The 20,216-nt window shown below is 35.7% G+C and overlaps 2 protein-coding genes across 2 annotated transcripts in view; one reads left to right on the forward strand and one right to left on the reverse strand.

Moving 5' to 3' along the window:
• CACNA2D3 (calcium voltage-gated channel auxiliary subunit alpha2delta 3) overlaps nucleotides 1–20,216 on the forward strand; it is a 432,124-nt gene that overhangs the window by 355,950 nt on the left and 55,958 nt on the right. The window lies entirely within an intron of this gene.
• On the reverse strand, nucleotides 939–6,360 carry LRTM1 (leucine rich repeat transmembrane protein 1). Its single transcript, XM_086755831.1, has 3 exons — nucleotides 6,354–6,360; nucleotides 4,318–4,914; nucleotides 939–1,372 (listed from the first exon to the last, which is right to left on the reverse strand). The coding sequence occupies exons 1-3, from the start codon at nucleotides 6,358–6,360 to the stop codon at nucleotides 939–941; spliced, it is 1,038 nt and encodes a 345-aa protein (XP_086611957.1).

Below are 20,216 nucleotides of genomic sequence, written 5' to 3' on the forward strand. Positions count from 1 at the left end.
TAATGTTTAATTGTTGTCTTCTAGGGCAGACTGGAAGGTGGAAAAAATGTATTTGGAATTTTTTTTAACTCGTTTAAGTTATCAGTAGCAGTGTATAGACTGGCCAGTTCTAAAACTGATTGTGAATTATATTTCTGGATGCATAAGATCTTAAAATATAGTCAGTCATTTGTAGCTATTTTGTATTTTTGTTTGCAGGAATCTCACTCATGTCAGCTCCTGACTGTAGCTGCACCATAGCTCATGTGTTGTACTAATATTATTACATCAAGAGCCAGTAACGGAGAATCATAGAATCATAGAATGGTTGGAGTTGGAAGGGACCTTCAAAGGTCATCTAGTCCAACCCCCCTGCAAGGAGCAGGGACATCCCTGACTAAATCAGGTTGCTCAGAGCCTCGTCCAGCCTGGCCTTGAACGTTTCCAGGGATGGGGCATCCACCACCTCTCTGGGCAACCTGTTCCAGTGTTCTACAACTCGCATTGTAAAAAAGTTTTTCCTAATATCCAGTCTGAATCTACATCCCTCTATTTTAAAACCATTACTCCTTGTCCTATCGCAACAGGCCCTACTGAACAGCCTCTCCCCATCTTTCTTGTAGGCCCCCTTGAGGTACTGGAAGACCGCTATAAGGTCTCCCTGGAGCCGGAATAGTTGAAATACTTGAAAGTAGCTACATCAAGATTTCATTATCTCAAACACTCAGCCTTAAATAGTGACTTCAGAATATACATACACAAAATGTAAATAAACTTACATTCTTTTACATAAAGTCTTAATTTATATTCCAAAGAATATATATATTTACATTTTTTTTTTAGAAGTGAAGAGGTAAAAAAAAAAAAAAGCAATGGTTGCTATTAACTATCATATTTTGATTCCAGGCTTTTTAACTGAAGTGAGTGCCTTATTTTCAAGAAACCAAAGACCAAGTAACTCAAGCCAAGGAACTCTCAAATGGCTCTTTTTCCTCAGGAGTCCCATGCTGTCTGACAGGGGCCAAATGTTCTCTGTGGTATTTAGCAGTAATTGCAGCATAGGCACAACCATAGACAGCAGCTGCCAACATCATTAGACAGACAATTCCACAGACAACTCCAGTTATTACTACAGTGGCGATTGCATGACGCAAGCTAACAGGCCTTGGCTTTGGTTTGGGTTCACAGTTTGACCGGCTGTTCTCCCCGTATTCACTGTGATGAGCGTACTTTGGAGAACTTCTGTGCTCATAGCTGTGGTGGTGAGTGCTGGGCAGATGAACGTGAGCTGTCCTTAGAGGGCATGCCCCAAACAGCTCATAGGGAACTTTGAGGAGGTCCTTTCCCTTCCGAACCCCTGGCGTTGAGCAGATAATGCCATCACTTATTCCTCCTGAAAAAAAAAAAAAATTATGTTTTTAAGATTTGGTGGTTTCTGAATTATCTTAATTTAAAATTAACAGAAACCTGAGGTAAATTTATCATCAGCTTTGACTTTATATTTTTAAAGATTTATAACTCCATCTTGAAGATCTTTTTCCAGTCAGATCAATGGTGCAATTATTACATTTTAACACTCATATAAGAGAGTATTTGCAAGAAGCAAATTAATCAGAAGTTGAGTAATCTGTGATTTCATGGATGTAAAAGTAAAAAGCAACAACGGTATAAAAGTAAGAACTAAGTCATGGATGAAAGCAAAGAGGTATTATTAACAGCAATTTTATTCAATTCAAATTGATACTGTTACTTCTTTTCATAATGAGAAATGGAAACAGTATATTTAGTAAACAGTTCTCGATTGAAATATTTCATGAAATAGTCATTGTTCTGACGTCATATGGTAACTTGTAATGAAGTACTGAGGAAGTTCAGTAAGTTGTATGTATACGTGAGCAATTTTTTGAAGTGGACTCGTGTAAGAAAATACACAGAGATTTAAAGGAGTTAATATTAATCAATCTGTTACCCTGCTCAAATGGTAAATTTCATGATTGCCTACAGCCAACTTCTGCTCTCTCCCAAAGGATGCTTTTTAGTATAATGGGAAGTGAAGTAGGGAGCTTCAGTCCTGGTAAATCACGTGGTTGTTCCTCAGTGTGTAGAGGAGCACACACCGAGCGTAGCTGTCAGGTTTCTAATTAGTCCATACATCACTGCTTTAGGGGTGTAGTGTGTCAAGAAGTCAATGAGGCCAAAAGCAATGTTTGCTTAGTTAATTTTTTGTTGATATGTAAATCAGCTGAATTTTCTTCCTCTTCTCTATCCAAAATAATCCCCCTTTCAGCTAAAGCCAGGCATAGAAATTTTAATCCTGAAAAGACTTTGTGAAAGTAGTGAATACAGACGGACCCAAACTGATATCTGGAGAACACTCCACAAATACTGATGATATTCCAAGACAGATATAACCATAGCAGCTTGTCTCTTGGCCTCTAATAGCCAAACCCAAATCTTTGTTCCAGACACCTCCAAAGTGTTGGTTTGAAGGTGGATATAGATAAAACTTCAAATCCTGCAACTGCAATCCTTTTGCGGTTTTAAGTAACTAAGTATCTGTGCTTGGAATAGAAGACTTGTGAAGACTCTATAATTGTTTATGAGTATGCATAAAATGGCAATTGCCTGAGCTGGATTCAGCTAAAAATACTGAAATCTTTTAGAGTTATCTTGGATACAACAGTCACTACTTTTAAATTCAGACAATGTTCCATCTTCAGCAATGTTTTGTTAGGACTTGCAAGAAGTAGCTGTAGAGCCACAGTACTATTTTATCATAAGTATATAATATAAGTAATGGGAAAGATTAGTGTGTAATGTAACTAATTTTTCTTCATGTGATTCACACAAGTAATCGTAGGGAAAAATAAATGTAGAGGAAAACATAGTATTTGGGCTTCCTTTAAAACTTGTTGCTGAAATGTATTTGTAAGTTCCATATTACTTCATTTAAGTAATCTATGCCATGTTCAGAAAGATGGAAGGGCATAACTGAATTTCTAAACAACATTGGGTTTTGACATAAATTACAATGCTTATGCTGCTGACAGAGTAATTAAGATAATCTGAAATGTTTATCTTGGATCATTACATTCTTCTGCAAAAAGAAGTCGGAACCCCTGCTGAAATTTGTTGTAGGGAATGGTTCCAGCATAATACAGCTAAAGCCCTGGGATAATTCAGTATTTTACCAATCTCAAATATAAGATTTTAACCCTTTTGTCTTTTCTAAAAAGTTGTTTCTGGCAGTGGCTTTACCTCATCCAGAGACTATTCCTGTACTAATTGTGTCCCTGCATATGCAGTACAGTTTTCCAGCTGGCCTGTAGAGTTCTGGTGCCTGAAAATGGCAGTCTGCTCTATCCCAGGCAACATGGACCACCTTCACGTAGGCTGTGCTGCAGCCTGCTTTGAGTCACTTCCATATAGATGGGTAATCAGTAGTTCGATTACAAGCAAACGTCAAAGTCTGATTTAGAGAAAAGCAAATTGCCCTGCTGTTGTGAATTCTCGGAGTCTGAACATACCTCCTGGGAGAAAGAAATTAATTTATTTTAATATTTAATTCCTGTAGAATTAAAAAACAATCTTTTTTTTTTTCTACAGATTAACTCATGAAAACATTTAAAAGCAGGTGTGACCGAAATATGAGGCTACTTTTATTTATAAAATTAACTTTTCCTCATGTGATGGCATGAAACATTTCTGTCAGGAAATTGTCAATTAATTTAGTGTCTCTTCTGGTTGACAACAAATTCGGAAGCAATACTAGGCAAGAGTAAAGTTGTCCAACGTGTAACATACATTTTTAGATACAGTATTCTTAAAATGTCAAAGAGCTACTAAGTGATAATTTATAGAGGAATTAGAATCCTGAGTTCTCTAAAGTAAAATCAGTATTGATACCTGTCTTGATGTTTACCCACATGCATCAGGTAAAAAGCTTTTAAACAGTAGGTTGCCTTACAGCAAAAATATTTTGGTAGAATTGAAGCAGGTGTATGTGCACAAGTATGCTTGTGTTATATATGTAGATATGGATATATATGCATACACATACATATTTCCAGAATGTATCTGTACATACTATACGATTGCGTGTGTATACTTTCTCTCTTTCTCTTTGTGGTAATATAAAGTTCCTCTATGATTCTAGTTTGCCACCTGTATTTATGAAAGCACCTATTTCTGACCTATGCATAAGAATGCACTTTAGTATTCTTATTTGAGGGATAATCTAAGGTGTGGGGTAAATTGTTAAGCCATAGTAGTGAAGATCCAGTAGATGTTGCTTAAATGTTCTCATGTGCATTGTATGTAATAAGAAGAATTCCTTACCTCTATATAAAAAGCTCTCCAGCCACAGTTTCAGGCCAAAGACATTACAATTACATTGCCAGGGATTATCTTTGAAAAGGACCACTTTCAGGTTTGGAAGTGACTCCAGCAGAACTCTTTCCATTTTCTGAAGTTTGTTATGCTTCACAGACAGCAATGTTATATTCCCTGTGCTGTTTCCAAAACTCTCCGGCAAACGTATAATGCTGTTGGATGACAAGTCCAGTTCTTTTAGATGTGGGAGGAAACTGAAGGTCTTGTTTTCTATATAATAAATCAAATTTCTGGTTAGGTTTAGAACCTGTAGATACCGTAATTTTTGGAAAGCACCTGGTGCCAAACTTGAAAGAGAATTATTAGACAAGTCTAAGATTTTGAGCAACGGTGTTCCAGTGAATGCATTTTGGTTGATTCTCCAAATACGGTTATTCTGCAACTGTAGTATCTGAATTTCAGGAGGTAAATGGGCAGGAATTTCTGTAAATCCTCTGTTCTTGCAGTCTGCAGTCTTTGAGGCTGTATAGCACAGGCATTTGTTGGGACATCCATGAGCTGCATATATTAACAAGATCACATTCAAAACCAAAAGCCAGTTCCCTGTATCAAAAGTGAAAGATGTAAAATCAGTTTAAAATGTTTGTCTTTTGGCAATGTATAGGTCATTAACACAGGTAATGGATGTACAGCTCCATAATAAACATTAATGTCGATAGCATAAAGGAAGTTAATTTCTTTTACATTACATTAGTAAATTACAGATAGTATTGAATGAAGAATTAAGTTAATGCTTCCATGGTATTAAAACAAAGTACTTCCCATGGCTTTATCTTAAGTACAAATGATTTTTGGGAAGATTTGCATCAGCAGAGCAGTTATGTTTAAAGGGAATACAACAGAGTTTCTAAAATTATTAAACTGGAATGCTTCTCTTTCTGTGGCAGTAACAACTTTGAGCCATCTTATGTCAGAAGAATTGCAAGAACAACTTTTATTTTTCTATGTTTTTACTAATTGTACTACCTAAAAAAAAAAATAAGCTCACGTGCCATCAAAAGAACAGCAAGCTTCAAAGACATTGCTGTAAAAACAGTTAACAGTTCTTTTTCAGCAATCCAGATCCTTTAAGTTTGTTCTTTAAAACATCTATGTTTATACTTATTGCTTTAACTCCCTTATCTGAATGGCAGCTGCACTTCCTGAGATACAAGTTTCTACACAATCAGAAAACATTTGTGAAGAAGCTGTTAAAAAGATAAACGAGATTCCAGGAGTACTTGGTAATATTTAGTATTTATACTTATCATCTACTCCCTGATGTTCAGGTCAGTTTTAACTGAAAAAAAAAATAGTTTTACTTTTCATATCTTGCTAATGCTTACTTTGAAAATAAGGTGCCACTTAAAGGTATGTTTGTATGCAAGGCATTAAATTAAAAACAAAACAAAACTGGAGGATGTTGAATAAAGACTTTCTTTGACTAAAGACAGTCAGATAAATCCTTTTGTGACATTGTTTTTGAGATGCCCCAAATAATTTTTATTCTTTACTATTTCAAAACAAAAACCACTTTAGTTACTACTTGAAAGCTTTGGAAATTAAGGGACATACTGCTTATTGACTTAACAGACACAAAACCTTAATTAGTAAGAGGGAATGCCATGGTAAAGGAATAACAGTGTATGATTATAACATTGACTATGAAAAATGTATGAATGAAATTTTTATTTTGAGACTACAGCTTAAATCACAAAGTACTCATTAATTTTCACTCAAAGAAGAAATTTTGTTTATATTAAAAAGATACATAATCTTCTCCAATGACTGAATTATACATTATAGAATTTGCTTGAAAAAAATTCAGCATTCCTGAAAGCAAGGTAACCAATACTTTCAGTTCATTACATTACTCTGCAACAGTTGGCTTCTGAAACTGAGACACAGCTACCAATGTAGAATTAAAATAAACACTGCTTGGCAAGGAAATGCTTAGAGAACAGAAAAATTTCATTATTAATCTGAATGCTTCAGTATCTCACCTTTCATTCTGCTTTACTTGTTCTTCACCTTGAAGAAGATTCAGTCATTTTCCGAAGCAGAACAGTAACAAACAGTTTGTTCTGATCCCCACTTCAAATCTCTAATATGCTTGTCCAGTTTCCTTTCTGTGTGGTTTTTTTTTTTTTTCTTAGATGGTATCTGTGGCTTGTGTAGAAGTGCAACTATTTCTAGTGAGTTACTCCATCAGCCTTTGTTTTTTCTTTATCGCAATCTTTCACTCCCCGCTGATCCCATCCGTTTACGACTCACAGAATTACTCTGCCTCTTAATCAGTCGATGGGCCATGTGAAGAGTATCTGTCGACTCGAACTGGACAGCTGTAGCATACAAATAATGACCTGATAGCCTTGCCTGTTTGATTTATTTAATCTGCCTCAAATGCAAGGCACAAAAATAAAGCTGCCTTTTAAAATCCAGTATAGTTTCTGAATTCTAGTGGATTATTAGCTATGCTGTGTTAATTTTTGCAAGATCAGATGACTTTAAACATGGATTCTGATTATCCTGGGCTGTGACTGGAGGCAGTGGAGTGTGTAATATCACTACGAATTGGCCTGTGGGTTGATGACATGGTTTTGACAGTACATTTGTTTGCTTTTCTAAGCTTATTCATCTGACATCCATTAGTTGTGATGACAGGAATTTTTTTTGCGTGGGAACACAGAACTGGTGGCTCATTCCATGGCATACATACCAGTATGGTCACCAAGAATACTGAACAGATTTATTGATTTTCAAAGATATTGGAAAGAAATGGTAGATGATAATAGAACTGTACTTCATGTGTTCGTATGAGTTGTCTGTTACTTCTTCAGTATAATTCATTCATACTGTAATATCTGCAACATGCATTTTAGTTCCTTCCTATGAAGGAACTAAAAGATGTTTAAAGGAATGAGAGATCTGGTATATAATAGAGTCTTTCAAAGCCATATGATCACTCCATATGTTAGCTGTCCTATGGAGAGGGAGATTGTGCAATTAAAAGCTTTCAGACCTATTCTTATATGTAGCACAGCTTTCTGGTGTTCAAATTCTGCTTTTAGGCATTTTGGAAAAGAGTGCAGAAAGCCCACTTTCTAGGGCAAAATTTATATGCTATAGGCAATGCTATGCAAGGAATCATAGAAAAGTGAGATGATCAGGTTCAAACAGCTGTTGAGAGCAGGGTCTTACATAAAGTTATCCAGGGTCCTGTCAAGCTGAGACTTGGATATTTCCAGCAAGGGAGATTCCATCACTTCTCAGGGCAACCTACTGCAATGTGTAACTCTTCTCAGCATTAATAATTTTGTCTTACATCCAGACAGAGCTTTCCTTGAAGCAACTTGTGTCCGTCACCTTTTGTCCTGTCATCATGCATCCTTCTGAAGAAAGTAAACCCATTTTCTCCATAGCTACGTTTTGTTTACTGAAAGTCTGTTGAATGCTTTGCTGAATTGTTTCTGACATCAGTCAAGATTCCCAAAGGAGCAGTGAACACTGTTGAGCAGTGAAGGAGAATGTAGAACAACTGACACTCTGTAAAGTAAACATGACTGTTCATTTTGAGGTTGCTGGGATTATTGCTGCAAATGGCAGACCATGCTGTCCTTGACACTCATGATGAATGACACATCATCCTGATACAGGGTGAAAGTCTGTGATTTAGTGTCAAGCAGCACTGTAGATGTAGATTACCTGGTACCATAATCATACTAACTCACTCCAACTTATAAAGGGAGAGGGAGTTAAGCTTAAAGATCAGCTGTAATGTACATCAAATGAATGTCAAATTAAAGCGAAACAATTATCTAACCTTCACACAATACATTTATTTACTATTTCCTTTCCCAACCCATGTATGTGCGCACATATACAAACATCTGAACAGAGTTATCTGAAATAGTACCAGTGGATCATTTTAATGAAGATAGAACTAAATATAAAAAAGGCTATTATAAAATATTGTTGTCCTTAGAAACTGTAGCCTTGCTAGCTGCAGATACTCTGTTCTTTCGCAGAACAAATTTACCTCAGGTACTTGTTGCTTGAGATGACATCCCTCTGTCCTTGCAGTAACTCATCGCTTGTATCAATGGTAGCCTTTTCCGTGACATGTGATTGTATTGCGGGAGCTACTGGCTATTATGTTACTATTTTCTGGTATTATAACACTTTTTCACACTTTTAAATTATATTTGCTATGTAAAATTTTATTTTGGCTCATGAGTTCAAAGGGTTTCTTTTTTTAAGTTGTTTTTCCTTCTTAACTAATATTTGCTGACCAGGTGAGTTTACAAACTCCCACAGCAGTTTGTGTCATCTAATGTCTCTTAACTACCTCTTTTATTTTAGGTAAGTCTTTGCTACTATAATTGTATTATTTTTAGCACGTACTATATTAAAGAGATGTTCATAGGCCAGGGTCACTGGAAGTTAAGCAATGTGGGAGGTTCAGTTCCAACATAATGCAGAGGTTGATTTATGTACTCTGTGGTGTAAGAAGTTAAAATCTTTTTTTTAAATCTTCATGCCGAGTTCAGATTTGGAAACGTATTATTAAATCTGTTGATTTGCTTTTCATGTAGCTGTGGCTATTTTTTCCTTATATTCAGAACTCTGAATGCATATATTTTGTAAAAGGAAGTTTCTCCAACCTATAATCCATGCCCTATTCCCATTTATTAGTAATAATGCTTTGGTTATGACAGAGAAGTCTGATGTGGTGAAAATTATAGTTGTGACACAGGTAGAGATTTGCCAGAAACAGAATAACCATGAAATCTACTCTACTTCTGGTCTTCTGGACAACCAGCAGTATTCTTTTCAGTTCTCTGATGTGGTGCAGCAACTATGTTATTGTGACTGCTTAAATTAACTTGTGCCTTGCTGTAACGAGATATGTTTCCCATTGCAAATGGCAAGATAGCCCCATGAACTAAAATCCTGTCCCTGTTGGCTAGCGGGGGCAGTTCTGTGTTTATGTTGCCAGCATATGCTTTGTTGCAGCAGTTATTACCGTCTGCTTTAAAGGAGTAGTATGTCTAAGAATCATCTCTTTTACAGAACATTATGTTAATTAAACTCTAGCAGAAAGGAAACAATTTAAATATTTCAAATATTCAAAAGCTAAAGCATTCGGTTTCCACTGCATTGTATATCAAGTCCAGGAAGACATTATGATATAAAAAAAAATGTTCTTAAGACCACAGCAGACAATTCCTATACAATTCTCTTAATTAGATTTATTTTCCTTATGCTTTTGAGTGGGAAGGTATTTAAACTGTGACACTTACAGGGAAATGGCATGAGCTTTCTCCTTCTTAATGTGTGTCTCCAGGTTGGTAAAACAGCTGAGCTCTTGCTGAAGACCCCAAATGCAACTCTGGGCAATGCAGACTCCTCTTCGTTTCGGTTCATGACACAAAATAATTCATATTTGTTAGTGAAGCAGCCCATACCTCTGTTGTCCCCGCCTTTAAAATAGCACTTTAAAAAAATACAGTACTGCATCATGGAGAAAGATTTTATCCTTTCCCAGCTGAGTCACAATGCAGTGCAAACAAAGGTGACAGGACATAGGAAACCCTTGAATCCCTTATGCTTTTCTTTCTACAAAGGCAATCCTTGCACTCTAAGAGCTCAAGACCCTCTGAACTTTTGCCTGGCAGGGTACCAGGTTCTCAAAAGTTGACAAAAATTAGAGGAAGGCCCTGGAACGTACCTCTGTCTACCTTTCACAAAAGAAGTGTAAGCCAATATAGCAAACTAAATTTGGCTTGAGGAAGTTTTATACCCTAAAAAGCTGGCCATATTTTCCAGAACAGGAGGCTGCATGGGTTTCTTCAGACATCTTATTGGTTAGCTTGGATAATGGGAGAGTAATAACAGCGTTTAATGATATCAAATCTGGGTTATCACATGAGATAAGGAGACACCATGGTCTCTAAGAAGTTGTTGCTGTCTGTCCTTGGCAGTTGTTCTGAATTATTTGGTGGTATCCCTTTAAGGTGAAAACCAGTATTTTGTAACTCCAGGAATGAGGAAGCAGGCAGTTGTGATTTTGTATTTTGGATTGCTGACTTTGAGGGGAAGACCCCAGTTTTCTTCTATTCAGTAGCTTGTTTTGCCTTGCTTTGCTACATCTGGTACTTGTTCATACAATGCATAATTAATCCATGAAACGCGTTGTTCGAAGTTATCCTTAGGCCGAAAGATTAGTAGGATTCATACATAATCTGGAGCCATACTTACCTCATGGGATAAAAAATCATTTAGAAGGGATGTAAACTTTCACTCTTAAGGGCTTTAATCAACCACTAATGACACAAGTTACGGAGAAAAGCCTTTCCCTGTGGGCAGTTATTTTTCCCGTAATTATTATTTATAGGAATTTTTACACCTTCCTCTGACACCTCTAGAAGAGGCCAACGTATGAGAGGTAATAGTGGACTAGATGAACTGGAACACGCTGCATTCCAGGTGGAAATTTACCGTGGGGGAAGGGATACATGGGCAGAACTGGAGCCTGTGACTTGCAGCAGGCTGCAAACTGGTGAGGAGCACGCTGCTCTGTCAGGCGATAGCATTGGGGCTTCTCCGTGTGGGTCAGAACTCTACTCATCCCCAGACCACTCTCCTGGTTTGGACTGGAAAATTATTTTACATTCATATCTAGGTCTTCACTGGTGACCTCTAGACAACTGGGTCAGTCCTTTGCAGTTTTTTTGTGTTTTGCTCCGCTGAAGTGATGCAGGACTTTCAATTCATTAGGAGATCAGTCAGCAATTTGTTGTGATGTTATAACTCTAATATAACATAGTTAGGAGTTGGTTTGACTTGTACTTCTTTTCCCATAAATAAATGAGCAGAAATATGTGAAAGTGAGAAGGGATTATTTGGAAAATGCTCAAGCACCGATCTTACGGTGTGTTTTGGGAGGTAGAAAATTTATTAGAAGGGATACAAGGCTTTCAGAGTGGGAAGTACAAGGAACAGAGGTACTAGGCTTCTTTACCTTAATTTCAAGCTAGATGAAGCTGCAGCAAGGGGCAGATTATGTGTCAGCAGAATATTCGTTCCATCACAAATAGCAGCAGGGGGTGCAGATTCAATTTTCAATCATTTCCTGACTAATGACAATGACCTGTTATACATGCTGAGCATCCCTGGATAAAATGTATCTCTAGTATAATTAGCATTAATGAATGAATTCATTTTGCCGTTGTAAACAGAAAAATGTATTGCTTGACATAAAACTAACAGAAATTAAAGGAATAAAAACAGGAGCTAGAAAAATGTATGTAAAAATAAGAGCAGGTGTACATTTTGTTTTATCTCAACATTTTAGAAGCTTTTTGTCTGCTCTTAAACATGTTAAAATTGAGGTAACTCACTGTCATTTTAGATAACTTATTCATTCTACTCCAAAGACAAAATTATTTTCTAAGCATTTGCTTAGTCTTTTTGTTTGCTTATTTTTATATTTAATAGGAATTTCTAGTAATGATCATAGCTCCCTCTGGACTCAGACTTAAGAACAAAATATAAATTTCCTGTGCATTCTGAATGGTTGATTTACTAGGCCACTTCTTGTAAGAATTGGAAGGATTTTTCTTGAACAACTTCCTGTAAAAGGGTTTTGAAATGTTCTCAGTGTATGAAGAAAGATTACAAAGTACAGTAAATACTTCTTAAGCTACTGCTCACCAATTGTGCTACAAAACAAAACTCATACTTCATTAATTCCTTTTGTGCTTTTAAGGCAAATCGTAGTGGTTTAGTAAAACTCACTATTAAATGTTGGAAACGCCTGCATTTATGGGCTTAAAAGGACTCTTTTTTTTCTTTGCCCTAGTAGTCACAGGAACATGAGAACTTGCAGAAGTAGGGATGACATTTGGTCGAGTAAAAAGTCAAATAATTAAACATCCGTAATTCTTGCAACACTTTGGAAATAGCCATGGGATTTTTTTTCATTCATTTAAATTAGGTACTAAATAGCCTGACATTAAAATTATGCAGCTGATAAATGTTAAATACATAATTTTCATAGTTTTAAACATCAGCGTATACTTAAGTATTCCATTGGATCAGGACCAATGTGCTCAGTAGCTTTGGATTCAAGCTTTGATGGAGTTTCTCTACAAGAGAAAAACTTGAAGCCTGTAACTCCCGAAAGAATCTTAATTGTCTTGCTGCAGGTAAATATGATGTACTATCTGCCAACTACATTGTAACGTGTGTGATACCAGACTATAACCTGCTTCAATAGTGGTATGTAGCAGTTGTAACTAGCAGACCTCTGAGTATCATAGATGAATACAACCTGGAAGGTGAGCGTTCGTTCCTTATGGGACCATTTCACAAGTGGAGTAAGGATATTGTAAACTTTTTCCATATGACTCCAATGAACAAGAATGAGCCAGATACCTATACTTGCTGCTGATGTTCTCTGTTTCAATAGCAGATAAGTCTTACAAGGCAGTACATAGTTTGCTGCTTTGTTTCTTTGTTCTCGATGGATTTCTTTGTCATCCCTACTGCTTTAACTGCTTCACCCAAAGTCCTCTGTGTACGACAACATCCTAGAGATCACATGGCATGCTGTTATCTTTTTTTTTTCCCCTTCTCCTATTTTTAACCTGTAAGCAGGTTTTAAACACCAAGTGTGTTTTAAAAATACCTTTTTCTTCACAAAGTGTTTTAAGTGAAGTGACAGGGTAAGTCAGGTACGTAGATAGACTTCACGTCCCTCAAGTTTATGTAGTTTTGCTGTTTTCAGACATGATAAATCCTTGGGAAACAACTATTGTAGAGGATAATGATATTTCTGTTTAGAATTTTCTGTTTAGAATAGGCCACTGAGAGGTCTTTCTTCTTTACAAAAAAAAAAGGAAGAAAAAAAACCTCTGTCAGAGGGCATTTTATTAATGAGAATTACAATACTGGAAAATCTGGTATAGATTAGCAGAGAACAGTAACAGTGTATCCAAATGGAACTGGTTGGATAATTAAATTCCTTTAATAGGTACTGAAATTTAAACCTCTTGATCCCTCTGACGTAAGCATAACTCTTAAAAGTCATGGAACTTGTTTCTAAATGTGTAATGTGGGATAAGAATACTGGGATGATGATTAATGATTTTAGATACCCTGGGAGGAAATTTGTGCAAGAGTAAAGCAACAGGCATTTAAATAAAGCAAAAAGAAAGAGAACAACCACCAACCTGTAGCTATGAAATATAAAAAGAAACTTTAATAAAAACATGTTTATATAGGCATGCAGTTTATATCAGCATTAATGCAGCAACTTGACTGGGATTAACTTAATGGCAAGTAAAGGACAGTAAAGATTGACATCTTTAAGGAACATAATGTTTTCACTATTCTTACAGTCTTTTACATTTGTTCATGATTATCTTGTCTCTTCTGACTATATGTTCTTCTGTATGTGTGTTTTGGTTTCCTGTTTCCATGCTGAGAATCACAAAAGGCCCTCATCCTACAATTTATTTTCTCATTAATAGAATATGTTTTTTTCATTGTCGATTACAATATATAAAGTATCTGCAATATATAATATTTGCCTTTTCTTGACTTAGTAAAAAAGAAAATTGTTTACTGAGACTTTATACACTGTTAGGAGTATCATACCAAATGGCTGACATAATGTCGGCTAAGTATGAAAGAAAATGTTTTAGTAAGATTTGCATAAATGATGAAGTCCTGATAGTCATAATATCAAGCTATGCCTAGGTTGTTTTTTTTTACTAATCAAAGTTATCTGCAAGCTTTTAACTGTGGTTTCTGTTTTACTGTCCCCTAAGATGCTAAAGGATGAGCTTTCTGGGTCGAGTACATGCATTAGTTGAGAGGATAACAAATTTATAACAGTTGGAATGCCTGTGAGCAAGTATAAAGAAAAAATACTGTATAAAAGCAGATTATTAGCCTTAAAGTTCAGGGAACATTTAAATTTTGATCTTCAATGTTTGTATCTGATATCTGCTTCATCACTGCTGAGTGATAGCAAAGTATACAGGTAATCCATATTATCATTTAATACAATCCCTTTTTAACCAAAGGCACTTCTATTTTAATACTATTTAATTTAGGGCATGATCTTAAAAGTTCCCAAACTAGTTGAGCTTCCTCTGTCCATATAGCTATAGTTGTCTTGGTCAAAAGGGGTGTATTTTGATCTTCTTATTTTGCTTTCATTCCTTTCTGAAGGATGTTATTTTGGAACATAATGGCTGGGCTGACCTTGGTTACTCATGTTTTGGCTGAGGCTTTTTATCCTTTTCCCTTTTCAAAAAGACAGTACATTGCTGAGTGTCCATTTTCTCTCCATCTTTCTGTTTCGGCAGTTAGGACGGATGAGTTCAAAGAACAGTACTACTGGCTTTTCTGTTTCCTAAAGTCCTCATTGAGAGAAGTAGGCTAACTGCTTTCAGAAATTGAAGTTGTGCAACACGTGCCTAGTTTAGCGAACTACTAATTTCCATACCTCTGTTTTTCAGTGTCACTAAGATCTGAAGTAGGTTTTCATTAGTTACTGCTACAAACTTCCTTTCTATAAATCCTTTAGAAAAAAAAAGAAAGAGCAGAGAGTGCTCTCTGTAATTTGTAGTTGTTGATGATTTGGAGATGTCATGTTCCAAACATAGGCACTTAAGTGAACATTTGTATTTTGTGCAACTGAAAGGACCTGCAATATGGGCTTTTCCATGGAAACCAAATGCTTTACCTACTCTACAATATGCCATCAGCTGGTCATACTTTTACATGTTGTCACTTATCTTTGGAGTTAAGGGATACCTATTTTAGAATAATAGTATGAAACAGTGATCAGAATTGACCACTGAAAGTTTCAAAACTTTTTAGACCTTTTTGGACAGATGATGACACCTGCAAGACCTATGTTTCTAGAGTTCTTGTGAGGAAACATGAAAAAAAATATATTTCTGAGAGTAGCTGTTTGATTTTTATTGCTATTCAGCTAGTATCTTTAAGCTTGATAATTAGGGTAAATTAGGATGAGAAAATAATAGTGGTGAACAAAAATATGTTTTTTAATCTATATGCTGCTTCTCCACTGAGGGGAAGAGACAACAAGAGAGGAGACTCAAGTGGGCAGTGCTAGCTTTTAGAAGAAGAAAAACATTTATGAGTGGACTTCCTTTATTTGTACCAGTGTTAGGAGCAAAGGTGTAGAATCTGTAAATTGAAACTTTAAGTCATAATGTTCTGGAAAAAAAAGTATTTGTTCTATTGTCTCTTTTTTCAGACTTTTCGGATTCAGAATTTCAGGCTTTTCCCTGGAATCCCAAATAAGAAACCACTCCCTTTTCTTTGTGATCACCTTCTATTAGAGTTAGTATACACCTGCCATGTGATTTTAGAAAGTACACCATTTGAGACGTAAGTGCTGCAGGCTCTTTCTGCTATTTGTAGTTGTAGACTAAAAATTGATGAAGATTCGCTTTTAAAAGATCCTTATTTTCTAACTTTTTCTAAGGCAGTAGGTCCAGTGTTTTTGGAAGAGTGAGATATGTTTCTGAATAAAGGGTTTCCCATTCTGTCTGACAGTTTTAAAGATCAAATCCTGCTATATTTTTCTCACCCAAAATTGCTTCATGCAAGTTGGCATGCTTCTTTCCAGATTGCACTCTAATCTGTAACATAGGATTGTAAGAATACTTAACTGTTATTTCTTTCTTTCATAAAATCAAAATGACTTTTAATAGAATGTGAAGTATCCTTCCTCCCATTTCATAAATGGGGAAGTGGACCACAGAAAAGTAAGGTGATTTGATCATGATTGCACAACAGGTAAAGAGCAGAGCAAGGAACAGACACTAAGCCTTCTAACTCCAGTTCAGAGCTTTAGCCACTGGACCACCCTGTCTTCATAGGCAGATGTTCTCTGATAGAAGTTTCTCAGAAGTCCAGATACGGTGGGATAGTGTCCTTGTATATGAAGATTGTGAAACAAAATCAATGTTGTCATGTAACAAAAGAGATTATGTTATAGATATAAGACCAGTTAACACATTTTAAGCAATAGCAATGCTGATGTTTCTTGTTTTTCAGAGATTAAGATGGGCTGAGCGATGGAGGGTTTCCCATGGTAAAAGTACTGCTGTAGATAGAATCATAGAATGGTTAGGGTTGGAAGGGACCTTCAAAGGTCATCTAGTCCAACCCCCCTGCAAGGAGCAGGGACATCCCTGACTAGATCAGGTTGCTCAGAGCCTCATCCAGCCTGGCCTTGAACGTTTCCAGGGATGGGGCCTCCACCACCTTTCTGGGCAACCTGTGCCAGTGTTCTATAACTCGCATCGTAAAAAATTTTTTCCTTATATCCAATCTAAATCTACCGCCCTCTATTTTAAAACCATTACCTCTCGTCCTATGTTTCTTCTGGTAATGCAATTAGGAAGTATTGACTGCAGTTAATGTGACTTAAACAAAACATGTTGTCCTCAGCAAACTTATTAAACAGGCATAGCCTTTAAAAAGAAAACAGGGCATATAATGTTTCCATAGAAACTCAGCTAAAATGCTGATTTGTGGATATGATTGTAATCAGTCCCACGATCTAATCTGATTGAATTAAATGAAAAAGAGTCTTAGTTACGAAGCCAGCACAGTATAAAAGTATCTCTACACATGCAGAAGTCATTGTCCTTATGGATGCTTTCGTAAAAGCAAGGAATAAAGCAGGAAAATTTGTGAGGGACCTTTCTCTGGTCCATTGTACCATTTTTAATACAAAAATCAAGATCAGAATTTTAAATAAATCTGTTTAAATATACTTTATTGAAGGTGTTTATAGCTTAATGCATCTCTAATGTGTGTGTTTGATTTCCTGTTTTGAATGAAGGGGAGAAGGGCTTTTCCTTTAGGGTAGGGCATATCAGCTCTGTACTCTGAAAGAATGGAGGAGATAATCTTTGCTTCCCTTATAGATATGCTGAGAAAATTTATTAATTCTGAAAAATACTCTAGCATCTTTGTAAAATAGCAGTAAAATGCAGTGTTGATTGAATTGACCCTCTTAGAAAATTAAATATGTTTTATAAAATGTGTTATAGCAATATTTCCAAGAGAACTTCTATCATTTAGAAATGTCTGCATTTTGGAAAGTGGTATTTCAACGTTATTTTCATGTCTAGGAATACAATAGTGACTTCAGAATAATGAATTAATGTTTACTGATTTCAGTGTGAAATAAGTGCTTTTGGAAATCCCATCAATATCAGTCTACCTTTGGTATACAGCTATAAAAATCTGGCCTTTGGAAATCTAACTTTCTTTGTAAGTCAGTAACAGGTTTGCCTTTATATGACAACAATTTTTGCCATAAGTCCTTTTTTGAGTGGAGATTTGAGGACTTTTGGACTCTCCAGAGCTCCATTCTGAAAGATGCTAAGTATTCTTATCATACATTGGGCATCCCTTAACCCTCACAGACTGCAATGAGTGCTAGCAGTGCTCAACACCTTTCCAGCAGAAGCCCCAGCTGAATTTGCATCTATCTTGCAACTTAGTAGAAAGAGAAGCTATTTAGTGTGATAAGTCCTTAGTTTAATGGAATATCAAAGACAACTACCTTTCAGCAAACCTCCCTGATTTATTTCAAAGCTATTCCATTAGAGGATTACAGCTGGTAACCCTGATACTGATTTCCCTCAAAAAGTATTAATTTATACTTTTAAAATATGTTTTACTGCTGTATTGACAGCTAAATCCTACTAATCATTAGGATATAAATTGTAATATACTACTTGTTGAAGCATCTGGATAATGGTTTATGCAACGTAGGTATAATACATTTGTATTTCTATTGTGGAAGTCATGTCAGCACTTACACTATTTCCAGACAGTAATAACTCACACAGAGAAGTTCACTTATGATCATAACTTGGCATGCAGATCTCAGGTAATGATGACATTTTATTAAGAAATTTTAAAAATCTGTCAGTGCTTTTTAATCAGTCTCAACATTTTTAAAAGCCTTCTTTCAATGTTGTTTTCTTGAAGGTATCCATTCAAAACATTTATTAATTACGTATTTGACCATAAATTAGTCAACAGATTGTTCTTTGTATTTTGTGGCATTAAGGAGGTCATTTCAACTTTGTCTAGTGAAGCAAATAAGCTCTGGGCTAATTTTCAGTGATAAGAAGACTTCTCTCAGTTCATGAATATTTGCAAGATCAAACCTAAGCAAACATTTCTGCTAAAGAGCATGTAGACTTACATGGCAATTCTGAAGATGTTAATTTCTTATTTTTCTTAAAATGTGGTAAGTAAAGTAGAAAGCTGTCATTCTCTCCCTCAGTGCCTGAAGTGTTGGATGTACGTTAGCTATTTTCCAGTTCACACACTTGAACTTCTTCAGATTAGATAAAGCAAAAGATAAATTATTTTCCCCAATGTAGTTGATTCCTAAGAGGTATAATTAACATTTAGTCACAAAGTTTCAAAATGGTGGCAATAAAACGTTCTCATGAAATAAGGTTAAGTAAATATGAAGATATTCAGAGTATGGCCCGTGTTAATCCATAGTTTTAGAAACTGAATAAACTTTTAAGTGTAATGATTGTATGTAGTATACTAAAAGGTCTATACTAAAGCCTGAAAGGTGATATTTCTTTTCTTTTACACATACAAAGTGGGAGAATATGAAAAAGAAGAAAAGTTATATTTCAGTATACTGGAAAATCTTTCAGTGTTATTAATCTAAGACTACTTTCCATTCCTGACATGGTTTAAATCTCTAGTTCAGGATATTCCAAGAATGATAGTTTATAGCTCAAATGCTAACTCCTATTTTTGTTGACCAAATAGGCAACTGTGTCCTTTTCTATATGGAGATTCAATAAAAATGCATTTTTGATCCCAAAATGAAAAAACAGGTAAAGCTGCTATAGCAGCTAATACTGTTCGTTGAAAAGTATAATGTCTGTATCTTTTGCTATTACTGTCTTTTAAAATTGTTCAGTAAAAGACACAAACATAAATCAGGAGGGTTGCAAATCCACCAGTGCTATTTTCTTTGTATTTGCTACTACAAAATACTATGGAACTACTCAAGTCTATTTAAACACGTAAAAATGCATGCACTGAGTGTTTTGGGCGCGTACTTTTTTTATATATTTCTAAATCTATAGATTACTAGAATATGGTTAAACAGCAAAAACATGGTTAAATAAAGTAGTAATCTTAGAAAAATAAAACGATGAAAACTATTCTGGAACATTACAGTAAATATTTGACTTCTAAAACATTCAATAGATATGGTGTTGAAAGGCTGGAGAGTTGTATTCATGATGAAGTCTCTCTGATGTAGTATTTGACCTCAAATAACATTACTCACATTTTTAGTAATTCCAAGTAATTTGCTAATCACAGTATAGTACAAACAGTTCGTAGAGAATGTCACTATTATTATAACTCGGTCAATAAGTGATCCAAGACATATTTCCAAGGAATGTGATTTGATAAAATGTTGGTGTTTTCTCACTCAATGTCCTAAATCTAGTCCTAGACTAATGAAATTTCTTATATTTACAGACCTTGTATACATGCAAGTAGTCACAATGATAACTGGATAGAGCAAGCAGCTGGTAGTCACTGTGTTCTGGTGGCGGGAGGGGTTGAGTCCTGTTTTTCCCTCCGTGCTAAGATTGGTAGTGAATCTCCATGTCTCAGTTTCTAAGTCAATGGTAGAACAGAAGACATTGAACGGGCATGGGATAAACTGGACAGAGACCTCATGAGTTCATTTTGCAGTGGATGCCATAATATTTATCTTTAATGTCTCATCCAGAGTATTCTGTGTCTGG

Source organism: Chlamydotis macqueenii, chromosome 10 (genome assembly GCF_036417535.1).
Source record: "Chlamydotis macqueenii isolate bChlMac1 chromosome 10, bChlMac1.mat, whole genome shotgun sequence".
In the NCBI taxonomy this organism is placed as follows: Eukaryota; Metazoa; Chordata; class Aves; order Otidiformes; family Otididae; genus Chlamydotis; species Chlamydotis macqueenii.

Bases quoted from the DNA above. Each gene is read 5' to 3' on its own strand.
- LRTM1 (XM_086755831.1), bottom strand. The intron at 1,373-4,317 runs GTAAGGAATTCT...TTTTTTTTTCAG, and splicing joins GGAGAGCTTTTTATATAGAG to GAGGAATAAGTGATGGCATT.